Here is a 17977-nt window from a genome sequence, read left to right as displayed (position 1 = left end):
CCTCTGCTTTCCACCTACAATGTCTGCTGGAACTAACAAGGACTGTACCGGGGAAGGGATTGGGCCCACATTAGGAAGGAGTCTAGTCTGTGAAAGAAGCTTATTGGAACATCTCTGAAGGTGAGATATTACCTGTAATCAGTTTCTTAATGTATTAGGCTTAGACTTGTGTGTTTTGTTTTATTTTGCTTGGTGACTTACTTTGTTCTATCTGTTAGTACTTGAAACCACTTAAATCCTAATTTTTATACTTAATAACATTTTTGTTTATTAATAAAGCCAGAGTAAGTGATTAATGCCTAGGGGAGCAAACAGCTGTGCGTATTCCTCTAAAAATGGGCTCAGAGGTAATTTCAGCACATCAGGTGACAGTCCCAAAGGGGTCTTTGTGACTGAACCCGTCACAATGGCGTAGTCAAACAGGATGTGTGCACAGCTAATTGCTTTGAGACACTGGTAATAATTTTATGTGAGGTTTAAGTGTGGTGGCTGGAGAACAAAGTGGTTACTGGTTTGTTGTTTTCTGTTTGCTTATTTCAGATAAAGGAAATTGAGGCAGAAAATTAACAATGAGTGAGAGTGAAGCTCAGAAGAAGCAAGAACTGCACAGGTTGCAGATGATTGAGAAGGAAAATGAACATAAAAGACAGATGGAATTAAGACAAATGGAGATCGGTGCACAGATTGCCAGAGAAAAAGCTGCTCACGAAAGAGCCAGGGAAACCCAGAGGTTAGCCCTGGAACTCAGGCAGCTGACGGCTGATGAAAAAAGGGCTGCACACCAGCAAACACTGGAGTTAAAAGACAAAGAAATTGAGGCCCAGAGACCAGCCCAAATTGAGACCCAGAAGCATGAACTGGTTGTAATGAAGTGGAAGAGACAACCCTTCAGAAGCTGGCTCCACTTCCCCCAAAATCCATAAATGGGAGCAGTTATGTTCATCATATGATGAATCCAGTGTTATTCCCAAGTATTTCATCACCTTTGAGAGACTGTGCACTCTCCATGCAATTCCTGAAGATCAGAAAATGACTACTTTGGTTGCAAAATTGTCTGGGAGATCTCTAGACATATTCAATAAGATAACTATTGATGCTGCTTCAAACTATGGTAAATTTAAGGATCTGGTTTTGAAACAGTTCCAGATTACACCTAAAACCTACAGGATAAAATTCAGGAGTTTTAAAAGGGGATCTGGATTAACTAAATGTGGCCTAATGTGTAAATGAAATGAGTGATTTGTTAGACAAGTGGGTGAGGCGAAAAGGCATTACAAGCTTTGAAGAAATGTGTGATCTGGCTGTTTAGGAACAGTTGCTGAATATGTGCCGTGATGTAAAACAGTATTTGTGGGACAAAAAGGTGGGTGCAGTGGGTGAATTAGCTGGGTTTGCAGACTCTTTTGAGCAAGCGCAAGCTGCAATTAAACACAAACCACTGGCAGAGGGGTGCGGGGGGGGGAGGAGGAACAGAATCACCGTTTTACCCCTGGGGAAAAAGGAGACTGGGCGTTCACCTCCCCATCCCCCTGTTACTCGTCCCAAGTCTCCTGTACAAGCAGAGGAGCCCAGTAAGGGGCTCTCATTGTAAGTCCACTGAGCACCTGAGGAATAAATGTCCTGGGCTGAATGGGAACGGGCACCAAGTAACACATGAAGCTGCTGCTTCTCAGAGCACAGGGGTATCCCAGGGTACTGTCTCTTACCACCCAGGATTTGTAAAGGTTGCTTCTACACAGCCAAGCAGTGAGCATATGCATGCTGTTAAGCTTAATGGCAAAGTGCTCCAAGGTTGGAGGGATAAGGGTGCACAAATTTAAGGTCAGGCTTGACAAAGCCCTGGCTGGGATGATTTAGTGGGGTATTGGTCCTGCTTTGAGCAGGGGGTTGGACTAGATGACCTCCTGAGGTTCCTTCCAACCTTGATATTCTATAAAACTGCTGGGGTCAGGAGGGACCTGATCCATGAGAAGGATTCGTTACCAGGAAAAATGGCGGAATTAGAATTGGTGGGAGGTTACTAAATTCTTGCACCTTTAGCTAAGGTACACATGGAAACTGGTGATTTGCAGGCTGAACTGATTGTCGCAGCAGTAGCACACAATTTTGCACCGTTTCTACTGGGGAATGGCTTTTTTGATGTGGCAGAATCTGTCCCAGGGTTTGTTAGTAGCAAGAAGGAATCTTGTGCTGAAAGCCTGAGGGGAGGGTGAAGTCACATGCTGCTGGAGAAGTAGGAGAGTGTCTCTTTAATTACTCTGTAGCAGTGGAAAATGGGCTATTGTGGGCAGGGATGGTCAAGGCCAGTTCCTGTAGCCCCGGGCCTCAGGGGTGGATAAAGCCAGCTCCTGTCCTGTGATCATCTCCCTGGGTGGGGGTGGGGAGAATAATCCACCTTGTAATGGGGAGGCCTTCCCAGCTGCTGACTGCCAGGAAGTGGCACATCAGCAGGGGACAGGCCCTACCCTGGGGTACACAGAGAGACATGTATTCCAGAGATGGAAGTTGGGGTCCTGACAACCGCTGTGGTGGGAACAGACCCCAAGAGTCTGTAGCTGGAAGCAAACCCAACCTCAGTGAAAGGGATGGGATTTTGTTGGCCAGTAAAGGGTCGGTCAGGGCTGTTAGCTGAGAGCCCACAGATGGATCAGGAACAGTTTTCCTCTTCGGGGACACTGGTATGTGCCTCGTGGGGAACCTAGAGAGGAAAGTCCAGATGGAAGGTGAGGGGGGACAGGAGGGTCTGCCCGCCTTTTCTTGGAAGGCTTTTCCCCAGCAGGAGGGTGAAGGATCTGCATCTGAAATGCCAGACCCCTCACCTGTGGATCAGGTTTTAAGGGAAGACTGGGGGTCAGATCTCCTGGAGGGGAGAGTCCACCCAGTTGACCTTTTAGGTTTGAGGTAGGGGATGCTATTAGATAGTTAACAGCTCTCAGGCACTCTTGGACTGTAAATGGCCTTTCCTACAACGCTTCCATCTTATGGGCCTGGAGCACCTTCAAGACCATTACCTGGTCCCCTACTTTGAAGGAACACTCTCTGGCATGTTTATCGTACCAGGCCTTTTGCTCTTCCTGAGCATCTTTTAGGTTTTCTCTAGCAAGGGCTAAAGAGTTTCGGAGCGTTTTGTAGGGAACAAACACCCCCCAACCCCCATTAGAAAGTATCATCTTTCCTTATTGGTCCTTTTGGTCAGGTGCCAACCAGATTATTCGAGCTTCTTAACCCCTTACAGATAAAGCAATTCAGTACAGCTTCAAGGAGGGATTTTATGCTACCCTTATCTTTGTTTATGACACAAGCTAAACTGTGTAAACACAGCCTGTCTGTCATTGCTTTGCTGGTTATCTTGTGTCTTTGGCTACTCCACCGATGGGTCAAGACAAAGGAGTTAATACTAATGGTAAACCCTTTCAAGATGTGTGACATACCTAATTTTTGGAAAAAAAATTTTTGTACATGCTAGGGATGGTGACAAGACAGTCCCACCAGCATGTTGCTTTCCAGCTTACACCTGTAAACAAGCTGGAAGCTTGGCATAGCAGCAAAAGCATAACAGGCCTACACTGCTGTGTGGAAGGGGAAACTGAGGCACACCATCTCATGGCATTGGTGGCTAAATTTCAAGACACCTACATTTTAACAGATATTGCTATCTGCACTCCGTTGGTTAGACACTGTGGGCTGTGGTGGGGGGGGGGGAGGAGGTAGAAGAGGAGAGGCAGAAAACTGTAACACATTAAGTTTCTGTAATGCAGGCAAAGCTAACAAACAGTGGAGTAGTAGTATATAGAAGCCAGGTTCTCCAGCTTTTACTTCTTCCCTTTGTTAATCTTCTGATCACTGTTGTTTCCCTTACATAGCCTTGCGGATCTCTAGGGAACATGTTTCAGCCCAGCTTCTGGGAGTTGGGGAATAGTGCACAAGTGAAATGTAGCATAAAATCCACTCATTCACTGCAGCTGTGTGAAGATAACTGAACCAGAACATTTTGGTCAGCCACGAGAGAGATGAAGGGGGAATGATCAAAGTCCATTGCTGTGTGTGTTGGTCTGGATCCGACCCGTGATCAATGTGCTCCCTTAAAGTGCAGCAAGGATAAGGGGAGAAATCAGGCAAGATGGGGGCAGGGGTGGAGAAGGAGTAAGGAGGGAAAAAAAATCAATTACTTGTTAAGTTGCTCAAAATAAGGCAAAAAACAGCCCTGGTCTTTTCAAATGTATACCCTAACCTTTACCCCAGAGAGAAGCAAGGTGAGGGTTGCCTTGTCTGTAATGCACAAATATTTCACACAAATTAGATTGTTGTTGAAGAGGCATTTTTTTCTGTGAAATGTACAGAGCGGAAATCATAAAGCATCTATTTTTTTCTGGGATAGTGACCATTTTTAAAAATTATGAATGTTAATGGATTAAATGAGTCCTGTCATGCAGTCTAAGGCTACAATGGGACCCTTTTAAAAACTGCTTCACTCTTGGCAGAAGAAGTCATTCTGGCATCTGTATAGTCTAAAATCCCCACCCTGTAATCACAAGTTTAAAGCACTACAGTACTAAGTTCATAATTGACTTAACATTAACACTGCTGCTGTGCAGTCTGCCAGCAGAGGGAACCCAAACTAACAAACAGTTCCAGGCTGTGCTGACTTCCAGGAAGATCCAGATTTTGCGATAGGGAGATAACCGAATTCCCTTGTCGGGTGTAGGGGGGACCGTGCTGTTTCCTAGCTGTAAAGGGGAAGGACCAGAAGTGTCACTTTTTAAAAACAACAACTACAACAAGGAGTCCTTGTGGCACCTTAGAGACTAACACATTTATTTGGTCATAAGCTTTCGTGAGCTAGAATCCACTTCATCAGATGCATGGAGTGAAAAATAACAGGAAGCAGTATATTATTACAGCACATGAAAAGATGGGAGTTGCCTTATCAAGTTGGGGGGATGGACGGTCAGTGCTAATGAGGCCAATTCAATCAAGGTGGTAGTGGCCTATTCTCAACAGTTGACAAGAAGGTGTGAGTATCAACAGAGGGAAAATTACTTTTTGTAGTGACCTAGCCACTCCCAGTCTTTATTCTGGCCTAATTTGATGGTGTCCAGTTTGTAAATTAATTCCAGTTCAGCTGTTTCTCACTGAACTTTTAAAAAATTTTTTTTTGGTTGAAGAATTGCCACTTTTAACTCTGACAGGTTTCAGAGTAACAGCCGTGTTAGTCTGTATTCGCAAAAAGAAAAGGAGTACTTGTGGCACCTTAGAGACTAACCAATTTATTTGAGCATGAGCTGTCGTGAGCTACAGCCCATTGTTTCATGTTCTCCGTGTACATAAAATCTCTCCACAGTATGCATCCGATGAAGTGAGCGGTACCTCAGGAAAGCTTATGCTCAAATAAATGTGTTAGACTCTAAAGTGCCACAAGCCCTCCTGTTCTTTTCACGTCAGGAAAGCGTCTCTCGGCAGCAGCCTGGGCCGTGGAGAGGGCCCAGCCTAAACCAGAACACAGCCAGCCCTCAGGGCTGGAGAAGCCCGTCCCGCGCCTGGCGGGTGGCTGCGGCACCCTCGCCACCCGGGCGCAGCGCTCGCCCCAGAGCGGGAGGGGCGGGGTCTGCTCCGCTCGGTCCCGGGCTCGGGCACGAGGCTGGAGGCCCCTGGAGTGGGCAGCGCGGCAGCGCGGATCCCCTCCCCCCACAGAGCGCGGCGGGACAGGGCCGATCTGCCGCCGCCGCCGCCCCCGCCCCATTTCCCGGGGGGGGCCGTTGCGATTGCCCCGCCCCCTTACGCCTTCGTGTTTTCCAGTCGCCCTCCAATGGGGAGAGGGCGAGGCGGAGCCCGGGGCCCGCTCCGCGTCACGAGAGGAGGCGTGAGCGCCGGGGGGCTCAGCCCTTTGCTCGCCGCTGGCCTGAGGCCCTTCCTGGGGGTAAGCGGGTGCGAGGGAGGCAGGACGAGTCCGGAGACGTGCCGGGGAGGTGTGTCAGTTCCTGCAGGGAGCCGCTTGTCTCCCAGCACCAGAGCTGTGGGGGCAAAAGGGACGGGGCAAGGCAGCCTGTCTGGTGATGCCCATTTGCCAGCTTTCAGCGCCCCCCCCCCCTCCCCGTGTCTCTCTCTCTCTGATGCTGGTGGGTTTTGCTGGGTGTTTTCCGCAGTGAGACGTTTCCGAGCACAGTCCGATCCTCGCAGCTCTTCGTCCGGGCCGCGTTACGGAAAGGTCGCTCCTTACCTGGCTCCGCGAGGCTAGAGCTGAGCTCGGGCAGGTCTGGGTGAGAGCCGCGCTTTAACGAGGGGGGGGGGTGGTGTCCGTTTCCCTAGCCCAGGCGAGGCTTCGAGCAAAAGCTGTTGCCCAGATTCCAGCTTTTTAGGCACCTTGCCCGTATCCCTGCTGCCGTTTGAGGCTCCGGAGGCCGCCAGCGTGAAGAGCTCATTGGGGGCCGGGCGGTAGCAGCAGAGTCCAAGCAGAACATCTCCTTGAGCCCGCTGCTCCTCTGTCCAGCATCCCCAGGCCTGACAACCACAGGGCAAGGAACCCCAGGGGCCTGCTTGCAGAACCAGGGGCCCAGTGAAGAGACAGAAGCGAGGCACAAAAGCAGGGAGCAGGAGCCAGCTCCGTGCTCTGTTGAATTCCAGACTTTTTAAAACAGGCTTTGGTGGAGGTTTTGCCAAGAGGGTGGGGCACAGCCTGCTGCGGGAGGGTTTGTACTCCAGGCACAGGTGCATCCTCTGTTGGGTGTATAAGGAACGCATGCTGAACGCTGGTGTAGGTGAATCCAAAGCCTTGTTCTCATAAGGTTCTTAACCTCCCCCCCCCCCCCCAGTGTAGGCCGGGTTTCAGTTAGTTTATTCCTCCCTGTAGTAATGTGTACACCTGTAAAGCAATCCATCTTTAACAAGCCCTTATGTGAACAAAAGTATTTCATGAAATTATTTTGAATGAAAACATTTTTGCGGGGGAGAGGATATAAATCTTCTCTTGGAAGAGTTGTGAGCCTAATCACAGCCACAATTGATTAGTGCCCAGGGACCAGAAAAATCTGATGAGGGGAGGCAATGTGGTCTGAGTGCAAAAATCGCATTTAGGAGCTTCTGATCCTGATTAGGTTCATGGCCTGGGGCTCATCACTTCACCTGTCTGGTTAAGTGACGGGGTGAGGAGCAATTAGTAGGGCCCTACCAAATTCACGCATCACAGACCATGAAATCGGATCTCACCCATGAAATTTAGCTAGTTTATGAGGGAGGGGCAGGGCTGGGGGCACTTACTGTACACTGGTCTCCAGATGCTAGATCTGGACAGCTGGGAGTGACAGGACTTCCTCTTCCCCTGCAGGGGCCGCTTCCAGGGACCGGTCAGACCCATGTCCGGAAACCTCCCCAAGCTGCAGGTACCTCCATGGCTGCTCATTGGGAGCCCAGCTCTGAAGGCAGTGTCACTGCTAGCAGCAGCACAGCAGTGAGGGTGGCAATACTGTGACCCCCCCCCACCCCACACACACACCCAACAATAGCCTTGAGACCCCGCCACGACCTCCATTTGGGTCGGGACCCCCGTGATCCCTACACCATGAAGCTTCTGATTTAAATATCTGAAACCATGACATTTACGATTTTTAAAATCTTCTGACCATGAAATTGACCAAAATGGACCGTGAATTTGGTAGAGCCCTAGAAATTAGTTGCTCTTTATGCACAGTTAAACACCAATTCTTCTGGTCAAGATGAGGGAAACTGCAATAAGTAACTGGCAACAGCTAAACGTAAATCAGATCTTCTAAAAATGCTTTCAGTCCTAGGTGGTGAGAGAAGCCAAGTTTGTTTGAAATTAAAAAAATTAACCCACTGTTAATAATAGAAATATCATTTATTTAAATATTTTGGATGTTTTCTACATTTTCAATATATTGATTTCAATTACAGTAACTCCTCACTTAAGGTTGTAGTTATGTTCCTGACAAATGCGACTTTTTATGCGAAACGATGTTAAGCGAATCCAGTATCCAATGGGGAGGTTAGGTTCCAGGGAAATTTTTTTTCTCTGACAAAAGACATTATATACATATACAATATACGTTTTAAACAATTTTAAACAGACAGTTTAATACCGTACACAGCAATGATGATTGTGAAGCTTGGTTGAGGTGGGGGAGTCAGAGGGTGGACTATTTCCCAGGGAATGCCTTACTGCTAAATGATGAACTAGCCCTCGGCTGAGCTCTCAAGGGTTAACACATTGTTGTTAATGTAGCCTCACACTCTACAAGGCAGCATGGACTGAGGCAGGAGGGAGAAAAGAAAATAGATGCAGGGCAGTAGCTGCAAACACTTCCCTGCAAAAACTGAACATGAGGATGAGCCCACGCTATCCAGCTGGAGCACACCACGCCCTCCTCCTGACAGCACATGCATGGCTGCACAGGTGCTTTATTTCCAAAGTGCTGGGGGGTGCGTGCATGAGAGAGAGAGACGTGCATTGCTCCTTTAAGAGTGCTAACGCCACGTTGCCTTTTTAAGCAGATCAGCCAGTTCAGACAGGAAGCAATAGCTTCCAGCAAGCTCCCTCCTTTCTGTCCCTGAGCCCTCCCCGTCCTCTGCTTGAGGGGGGCACAGGAACAGGGGGACACCCTGATATCAGCACCCCTCCCCCAGCAAGCAGGAAGGTCCAGAGAGCAGCTCCAAGGCAGAGGGTAGAGCAGGAGCAGCACGGCGGGGGTGGGGGACAGCTGAACTGCTGCTGGGCAGCTGCTGAGCCACATACCTTACAGGGAATTTAGGGGAGCTGAGGGGGGAAACTGCCAGCCTTCCCTCGTTCTAATCCCCACGAGGAGGGGCTGCTCTTCCAGAGAATCCTGCAAGCAGTGGACAAAGCAGGCAGCTGTCAAAGAACGTTATAAGGGAGTATTGCGCAACTTTAAACAAGCATGTTCTCTCATTGATCAGCAACATAACGTTAACTGGGACAACGTTAAGTGAGGAGTTCCTGTACAACACTGAATACAAAGTGTACAGTGCTCACTTTATATTTATTTTTTTATTACAAATATTTGCACTGTAAAAAAAATTATATTTTAATTCACTTAATACAAGTACTGTAGTGCAATCTCTTTATAATGAAAGTTGAACTTACAAATGTCGAATTATGTACAAAAAAACCTGCATTCAAAAATAAAACAATATAAAACTTTAGAGCCTACAAGTCCACTCAGTCCTATTGAGCCAATCGCTCAAACAAGTTTGGTTACAATTTGCAGGAGATAATGCTGCATATGTCTTGTTTACAATGTCACCTGAAAGTGAGAACGTGGCACTGTTGTAGCCGGTATCGCAAGATATTTACGTGCTAGATGCACTAAAGATTTTTATGTCCCTTCATGCTTCAACCACCATTGCAGAGGACATGCATCCATGCTGATGATGGGTTCTGCTTGATAATGATCCAAAGCAGAGCGGACCGATGCATGTTCATTTTCATTATCTGAGTCTGATGCCACTGGCAGAAGTTGATTTTCTTTTTTGGTGGTTCGGGTTCTGTAGTTTCTGCATTGTAGTGTTGCTCTTTTAAGACATCTGAAAGCATGCTCACCTCATCCTTCTCAGATTTTGGAAGGCACTTCAGATTCTTAAACCTTGGGTTGAGTGCTGTAGCTATCCTTAGAAATCTCACATTGGTACCTTCTTTGTATTTTGTCAAATCTGCAGTGAAAGTGTTCTTAAAACGAACATGTGCTGGGTCATCATCTGAGGCTGCTATAACATGAAATATATGACAGAATGCAGGTAAAACAGAACAAGAGAAATATAATTTTCCCCCAAGGAGTTCAGTCACAAATTTAATGCATTATTTTTTTAATGAGCATCATCAGCACAGAAGTATGTCCTCTGGAATGGTGGCTGAAGCATGAAGGGGCATATGAATGTTTAGCATATCCGGCACGTAAATATCTTGCAACATCAGCTACAAAAGTGCCATGCGAATGCCTGTTCTCACTTTCAGGTGACATTGTAAATAAGAAGCAGGCAGCAGTATCTCCCGTAAATGTAAACAAACTTGTTTGTCTTAGCAATTGGCTGAACAAAAAGTAGGACTGAGTGGACTTGTAGGCTCTAAAGTTTTACATTGTTTTGTTTTTGAGTGCAGTTATGAGACAAAAAATCTACATTTGTAAGTTAAACTCTCACGATAGATTGCACTACAGTACTTGTATGAGGTGAATTGAAAAATATATTATTTCTTTTGTTTATCATTTTTACGGTGCAAGTATTTGCAATAAAAAATAATATAAAGTGAGCACATACACTTTGTATTCTGTGTTGTAATAGAAATCAATATATTGGAAAATGTAGCAAAACATTCAAAAATATTGAATAAATTTCAATTAGTATTCTATTGTTTAACAGTACGATTGATCGCAATTAATTTTTTTAATTGCAGTTAATTTTTTTGAGTTAATCATGTAAGTTAACTGTGATTAATCGACAGCCCTATTTGAAATATATATTTATTCTGGCAGTGTCCCTTTAAGACATTAACTGGGACCTGTGCACATTCCTTGATGCATTAGCTGTGGATTAATAAATGCTTCTGTTTGCGGGGGGACTGTGCATAGGACAGTACCAGACAATCAGGCACATTGGTGAATGCTGAACTGTGTGAATGGCTGAGTCTTGACTGTGTGTCAGTTCCTTTTTTTAAATGCAAAGAGATGGAAAGTGCTGTGTGGAAGGCAAAGAAGAGAGTCCTCCCACCATGGATGGCCGTGCGGGAGGTGGAGCCAAGAAAGACTAGGTCAGCAGTGAGACTCAAGAGGGCGAAGAAGCCAGCTGTGGCAAGGTAAGCGCTTTGTGCAGCTGTGCCACCTGGGGCTGCAGTTGCATTGGCTCCCATGTGCAAAGCACCATTGGGCCTGGTCACCGGTTGGCTAGGAAACCTCCAAGGAGAAGCGAGGGTATCACACAAAAGTGGGGTTGGAGGCTCAGTCAGGGTGTTCTTCGCTGTGTCAGAGCTGCAGGGAGCGCTGTGCTGGCAGAGCTGCTGTCTCTCAGGAGAGATGGAAAACACAGAGCTGTTTGCGTAGATCTTATTACGCTCTTCACAAAAGCTGGAGCCATGGTTGAATCCCTTGTTGGGTATTTACCTTCTCTCTGAGCTATGTTATTCTTCACTTCCCTCCCTACACTCCCTCTTGTGCAGCATTCCTGGTACTCGATCCCTGCTGCTGGATTTGTACATGAGCCCTGTTCCCCCAGCCAGCACGGTGCTTTGCAATCCTGCAGGGATAACTGTTGTGTTTAGAAGTGTAAGGGATTATAATGGTTATTGAAATATACAGAAAGGAATGTTCCAAAAGGGTTCTGATTTCTGCTCTGAGCTGATGTACATCAGGAATAACTCCACTCAAATCATCAGATTTATACTGGTGTAAAAGTGGTGTGAGAGGACAATCAGGCTCCAGCTTCTGACTTCCTGCTATTGAAAAACAGGAATTTGCAGAAACAAAGGCAAACATTACAATGACTTCCTATGCAGGCATTCCTTAGTCCTGGGGGAATTCTATCCCCAAAAATTAAAAATTCTGCACACAATATTTTAAAATTCTGCATATTTTATTTGTCAAAATAACACTATGCAATCATGTCAGTTTCAATTATTTTGATAATTTATTTCAAAATACCTATCAGCAACTCTGTCTGTAACAATACAGACACAAAAAAATGTCTCCAGGAGTAGGGAGTTAAGGAAACCCCTACAACAACTCAGTTTCTGTTTGTCTGTCCCCTGTCTGGAGAGCCCAGCAGGGGGGCCAGACACCCACACTCCCTCCCCCCAGAGCCCAGCCCAGACACCCGCACCCCGTCCCCCACAGAGCCCAGGAATCGAGAAGGAAAAACAGCATGATGCTGGGTCCTGGGATTGTATGGAGTTTCCTGCATGCTCTGTCCTATTCAGGACATGCGGGGAACTGCAGCTGCAAGGAACCCTCCAGCTCTCTCCCCCTCACCCCCTGCAGTGTCTTCTATTTGCGAGCCAAGCTCTGCCAGCTCCAGCACGCCCTTAGTGGCATCCAGCAGCTCTGCAGCCCATTTCTGTCAGGGGAAAAGGAAATTTTGTTCCCAAACCATTAATTTCTGTGCAAATTCTGCATTGTGCAGTGGTGCAGAATTCCTTCACGAGTACATTCCTCTAATGTTTCCTATGCTGATTGTGTTTCCATGGGGGCAGCATTCACATTTCTGCCCATGACAGTGTTCCCCATCTGATTCCTGCTTTTGTTTTCTCTTCTGATCTTCTCTTGGTCTGCTCAGGACCGTGACTGTCTATTGTATGAATGAAGCGGAGCTGGTGGATGTAGCATTGGGGGTCCTGGCTGAGGTGAGCACTGAGGCCTGCTGGTCCATGCTCCTGCCAATGCAGCAGTTTCCTAACATGTCCCTGTCCTGATGCTTTTGCCCAGGCTAATTTAAAATGTCCTGCTTCCACCACTTCCCTTGGGGAAATGCCACTGTAGGGGGGCTAAATGGAAGCCTTCTCCTTTGTAACCAGCCACTTCCATTTCAATGATGCCATGATCCGGCATGTGTAACATTGTATCACGCCCCCCTGGAAGTGTTGTGATGTAAGCAACAACAGTGAATGGGTCAGTCAGGAGGAGGGAATGGGTGACCTGGGGGTTGAAGCTTGGGACTTGGGAAGTCTGCATGATATTTCATGCTGCGTCACACACTCCTGCATGACCTGGGGCAAGCCACTTAATCTCTCTGTGCCTTGGTTTACCCCTCAGTAAGTGGGGATAATGGTACCCCCCACCCCCTCGCCAGGGCATTGTGAGGGTTACTATTTGAGATGCTCAGACAGTGGTGAGGAGGGCCGTAGGAATGCCTATAAATAAATGTGAGGAGAGAAGTCCTCTTTACACAGACGCCCTTGTAATCAGCAGGAAGGCGGTGCAGAAAGAGGGCACCTGGTTAATGGGATTTACTAGCATGATTCCCAATAATTATTTATTTTGAGGGGAGGGAAGATTTCTCTGGAGTCCTGCAATTCCCCCCTCCCCCCTAAGCATGTCTGCCTCTTCCCCCTCCAACACCTACATCACAGTGACCCTTGCTGTGGCTGAGGGAGCCTCCAGCCAATCAGTCCTGCTTCCTGTGGCGGGGGGTGGGGGTGGGAGTGGTGCTGTGTGTCTTGAGAGTAAGTGCTGTGCTTTCCTTCACGGCCTTGTGGGGGCTGGGAGATGCCACCTGGGTTTGGTGTGCCAGGGGGATGGATGCAGGCGTTTCTCAGACACTCACTTGGGTGAGTAAATGCTACAGTGCTGAATTCACACTCCCTTGCAGGAGACTATGTTAATGGCACCTCAGCAGCTTTCTCTCGTTAGGTTGGCAGCTCCCCGGGCTCTCTGCCTGGAGTCTCCCCCTTCCTGTGGCCCTGATCCTGCAGTTAGATCGCTGCAGGCAGACCCTGGCTTTCGCATTGGCTTCAGTGATGGGTCAGCCCACGTGGCTGTGATTGCAGGACTGGCCCTTAGTTGTTCCTGAATGGAGAATCCGTTATTCCTCAGGAGATTAACCCCCCTCCTCCCCATGAGCACTAAAGACCCCGTGACACTCTGTGAAGGTGCACACATGTTAACTGCAACGTCCTCACCAAACTGTAGCTTGGGTAACTTTGTCCAAAATTCCCCTACAGCTTCAATGGTGAAGAGCAGTGTTCTTCGCTGCCCGGCCTAAGCCGGTGTTAAGTGGGGTGGGATGCAGCAGCTGTTGATCAGCCTTCCGCTGACTGGGGGCCTGGTGCCAGTGGGGATGGGTGTTTCTTCCTCTTGCTTCATGGACGTGTTTCTGTGCCAGAACTGTAAATACAAGGAAATAGAGGGGAGCATTCCATCTGAAACCGAAGGGGAGCAGGAAGGCCAGCAAACGCCGACGGAGCCTCAGTGGAGTCCAGCAAGCAGTGGCGGGGCCAGCACGCCCAGGCCAGGCCCCGAGCCCCATGCTCAGCCAGATGCTTTGGGCTGTGCTAGCAGGACAGACGTGGAGGACGACGAAGATGATGCTTTGAAATATGTCAGGGAGATATTTTTTAGCTAACATCTCACGAGGGTTTTTTAAGCAGAGCAAAAATAATGCCAAGGGAGCCATAGTCGGAGGGTGGGGCAGACCCAGGGGCAGGCTACAGTGGGTGGGGATACGGCAGTGTCGGGCTGTACGGGTTCCCCCAATGCCCTCCCAATTCAGAGGGAGCCCGGAGCAGTGGTGTGGATGGGGCCCCAGGAGAGAATGTCTGAGAGGAGCTCGCCCTCGCTCTGCCCTGAGCTGCATGGCCAGTGTCTGGTTCAAGTACAGCCCTTGCCCAGCGTGTCTGAGCCTTGGGACAGTCCCTCACCTTCCCCAACACTCCCCCCTTCATAGCCTCTTCCTTGTGAGCCACAGGTCCCCTCCTCCCTGGGCCAGCTCCCCAGCTGATCCTAAGTGGCCTCCTGATTGTCAGTCTCTGCCCAGAAGTCATGGAGATTGAACTCACCCTTCCAGCTCTGGGGTGGGGCTCTGCAGGACAGGGCAGGCACATGGAGGTGGGGGGGCCGGACCTGCTGTGCAGCATCCCTTGATCTGTGAATAAACAGTTTGTTCTGAAGGGCTGTCACTGGGGCACCTTTTATCAGTATTGTATTAAATTTGAAAGGTTATTAAAATATTAAATGTCTCTTTTAAAAACAAGCATCTGTGTGTTCTGCCTGCACCATGGGCCACCCTGTGCTGTCTCCTACCTCACCTGTGGGCATCATATTTACCTGATCTGTCAGTGGACTTGCATTGTCTCTGCTTGATGACAAGGCGAGCCAGAAAAGCAAACCGGTTCCATTGTCTAGGGCAGACCTGTTCACAAGCTCCCCCTGCCATGCCTGGTTTAAATGCACTTTAGTCATAATTTCTGCATCTACCCACAATTCTTAGTACCCACTGTGCACCTACCTCATGCAGGAATAGTAGTGAGCAGTGAGTTATTTGTCTGCATATTGTGTATAAAGATTATTGCAACGGTGCGAATAGAGAGTGCTTTGAGTCACACGCGTTACTCAACCAGAGAGCAGAGATGGCACCAGCCAAACATGCTCTACGACATTCCACCACCCTGTTCCAGCTCTGCCCTATTCACTCCTTGTCCTGAGTCTAGACAGTGGGGAGAGGCCCGCAGTGGCCGTTTCTTCTCTGTGGACAACTAGGACTTACAAACTGTGTGGTGATGCCACTATCTCATTTGCCATGAACAAGTAGCGGGTGGTGATACTCAGGTCCGCTCCAGGTCTGTAGAAACTAAATCTGTGCTACTGGGAGAGCTCAGCACCTGTTTCCCAACTGTCTGAGCTGCATTTTCTGCCCTGTTAACATATAAAATATGAGCAACTCATCTGAAGTATTTTGCGGGCAGGTTTGAATGCACATGGGTGTGCTGGAAAAGGTTTTCCACTGTCAGTGTTTTGGCCTTCTCTTTTTCAGTCTCCTGTCATAGGGACCAGATTATGCATGCAGCAGATGAAATTACCCAATAGAGCTAGAAAAGACCTGCGAGCCTTTCCTGATCTCCCTTTGGGCCAGGTACTGATGCTGTAGGTGACATGCTCGTAATTAAATCATAGAATATCAGGATTGGAAGGGACCTCAGGAGGTCATCTAGTCCAACCCCCTATTCAAAGCAGGACAAATCCCCAATTTTTGCCCCACATCCCTAAATGGCCCCCTCAAGGATTGAACTCACAACCCTGGGTTTAGCAGGCCAATGCTCAAACCACTGAGCTATCTCGTGCCTAAGCCCCCTTTATAGCACATAGGCATCCCCCTTTACAATGAACATAGATATGCCAGCATACCCACAAGGCTGCAGTAACCCTTCTCTGTTGAGTGGGTCTGGTAGGTAGCCCTGGTTTGTCTTACATCTCTTAGCCACTACTTAGAATTCTTTGCAACGTGCCTTTATTGTACCATGACTAACCACGGGCTCTCCTATATTTGCCTTATTCAGTTTCCTCAAGGGCACTGACCAGGCCGCAAGAGTCATCCTCTGTACACTAGCTCAGTTTAAAGCATTAATTCACTTTACCCTGCAGAAATTTACATTTCTGTACCACAAACTGTGCAACACTGTGCTGGCTGTAAAAGCCTTCCAGTCTGCCAGACCTATTAACACAATACTGAAACTGTAGATTTAAACGCTTGGATCCTCAGACATATATTTTTTAAAATAGAATCATAGAATCATAGTAAATCCTTCAAAGAACCACTCTGATCTAAAATACACATTTTAATTTTAATTACTATAGTACAAAAAACTTTCTTCCAAAGTCTTCCTGTCCTTTCTGTCCATCCCTTTCTCCCTTCACCCCCACGTTAAAGAGAGCCCTTAAAGGGACAACACCCCTTTCCTGCCAGATAGTGGGTCAAATGAGTTTCCCTTTCTTTCCGTCTGACTATTTGATGAACTAGTTTTAAGAGACCCCTCTAGCAAAATCAGTACCTTAGTAAGATATAAAATCCTTTGTTATGCCTAAAGTCTTTGGAAACATATTTTTTAAAGTTGGTGAAATTTCATAAACATGTCTATTGTTATGGAGATCACACAAAGTAAATTAGTGTTCGCTTTGTCTAAAAGCAATGAACATTGTTATGAACACACTAAACCTCTGCGATTGATTAATTTAAAATAATGTCTTTGTTTCAGTGAGTTAAATATGTAGTAATCTGGAATGATTACTTAATGATGGCTTAAGAGTACATTTAAAATGTAAAATCAGCTTAGAAATACTGATTAAGAAAATGTCATACAGAAGAGCTGCCTCACGTATTCCATAATATTTAAGGTTGTATTCAGCAGGACAGGTGACTTGCCTTTACTACAAAGTTTTTGCAGATAAAGCTCTGACAGACTTCAGGGTTTATAAAAAAAAAACTGTGACTGACATTTTTTTATTCCCAAGTTTAGTGCTTTTCATGAGGTACCTTCTGCATGTCCACTCTTCACCTCCTGGCATGCCGTGGAAAACATGTTCCATCTTCTTTAGAAAGAAATTGTAGAAGAGCGATTTTTTTCAAATGTCATTTGCTTTATTTGGGTTCAGGGATTTGGCTGGAAGGGGGGAGAGCAGGGAGGTGAAGGGGAGAGAGTGGGAATAGGGCGGGGCTTGGGCAGAGTGGGGGCGGGGCCTGGGGCGGAGCAGGAGTGGAGTCTTGGCAGGGCCACAGGCAGAAGAGGTGGGGTGGGGAGCTAGGCTCCCCAAACTGCAGCTTGACCCACCGCCCATGACAGCAGGTAAGAGTGGGTTGGCTCCCGCACACCCAGTGCACGCTACAGTCTCTTTAGGCAGGGGCTGTATTCACAGAGGCGTAGTCTGTGTGAGGAAGAGGGTACGGCGGTCTCTGTGGGGAACTGTGATTCTCTGCCGCCAGGAGGCAGGCAGGGCGGCTCGGTATCCTTTGCTGTCACGTCCCTCCTCCGCCCGGGCTGTGAGCCCGGGCTGCCATCGGGCATAGGGGCACCAGTTTAATAATACTGCGTAGGACCCCATAACTCCTAAGGACAGCCCTGTGAACTGCCTGACAAACTTAGACACAGAATAGTGTTTCAGCCTGTTCAGGTTTCTTCCCCACTCTGAACTTTAGGGTACAGATGTGGGGACCTGCATGGACCTGCTTATTCTTACCAGCTTTGGTTAAAAACTTTTCCAAGGTACAAACTTCGCCTTGTTCTTGAACCATATGCTGCCACCACCAAGCGTTTTAAACAAAGAACAGGGAAAGAGCCCACTTGGAGACGTCTTCCCCCAAAATATCCCCCCCAAGCCCTACACCCCCTTTCCTGGGGAAGGCTTGATAAGAATCCTCACCAATTTATACAGACGAACGCAGTCCCAAACCCTTGGATCTTAAGAACAATGAAAAATCAATTAGGTTCTTAAAAGAAGAATTTTAATTAAAGAAAAAGTAAAAGAATCACCTC

At 47.5% G+C, this 17977-nt stretch overlaps 1 protein-coding gene across 4 annotated transcripts; it reads left to right on the top strand.

The window, feature by feature from the left end:
* Nucleotides 1–5492: 5492 nt before the first annotated feature.
* CYREN (cell cycle regulator of NHEJ) lies at nucleotides 5493–14703 on the top strand. Of its 4 annotated transcripts, none has more exons than XM_084612640.1 (5): nucleotides 5493–5917; nucleotides 7322–7376; nucleotides 10669–10819; nucleotides 12292–12358; nucleotides 13837–14703. In XM_084612640.1, the coding sequence occupies exons 1-5, from the start codon at nucleotides 5807–5809 to the stop codon at nucleotides 14074–14076; spliced, it is 624 nt and encodes a 207-aa protein (XP_084468766.1). In that variant the 5' UTR covers nucleotides 5493–5806; the 3' UTR covers nucleotides 14077–14703. The 4 variants fall into 4 exon arrangements, with proteins under 4 accessions (XP_084468766.1, XP_084468763.1, XP_084468765.1 ...); XM_084612637.1 differs by having other exon boundaries at nucleotides 5772–5917; nucleotides 10690–10819; XM_084612639.1 differs by lacking the exon at nucleotides 5493–5917 and adding an exon at nucleotides 5924–6116 and having other exon boundaries at nucleotides 10690–10819.
* Nucleotides 14704–17977: the final 3274 nt, after the last annotated feature.

The sequence above is a fragment of the Lepidochelys olivacea genome, assembly GCF_965140295.1.
Source record: "Lepidochelys olivacea isolate rLepOli2 genome assembly, chromosome: 1".
NCBI classification, from domain to species: domain Eukaryota; kingdom Metazoa; phylum Chordata; order Testudines; family Cheloniidae; genus Lepidochelys; species Lepidochelys olivacea.
The sequence above is the reverse complement of the archived record's forward strand: the minus strand, read 5'-3'. Positions and strand labels throughout refer to the sequence as shown.

Excerpts from the sequence above, each read along its gene's own strand:
- CYREN (XM_084612640.1), top strand. The coding sequence starts at position 5,807 with ATGGGGAGAGGGCGAGGCGGAGCCCGGGGCCCGCTCCGCGTCACGAGA. Across the intron at positions 7,377-10,668 it reads GAAACCTCCCCAAGCTGCAG|TTCCTTTTTTTAAATGCAAA; the intron begins GTACCTCCATGG and ends ACTGTGTGTCAG. Across the intron at positions 12,359-13,836 it reads CATTGGGGGTCCTGGCTGAG|AACTGTAAATACAAGGAAAT; the intron begins GTGAGCACTGAG and ends TTTCTGTGCCAG.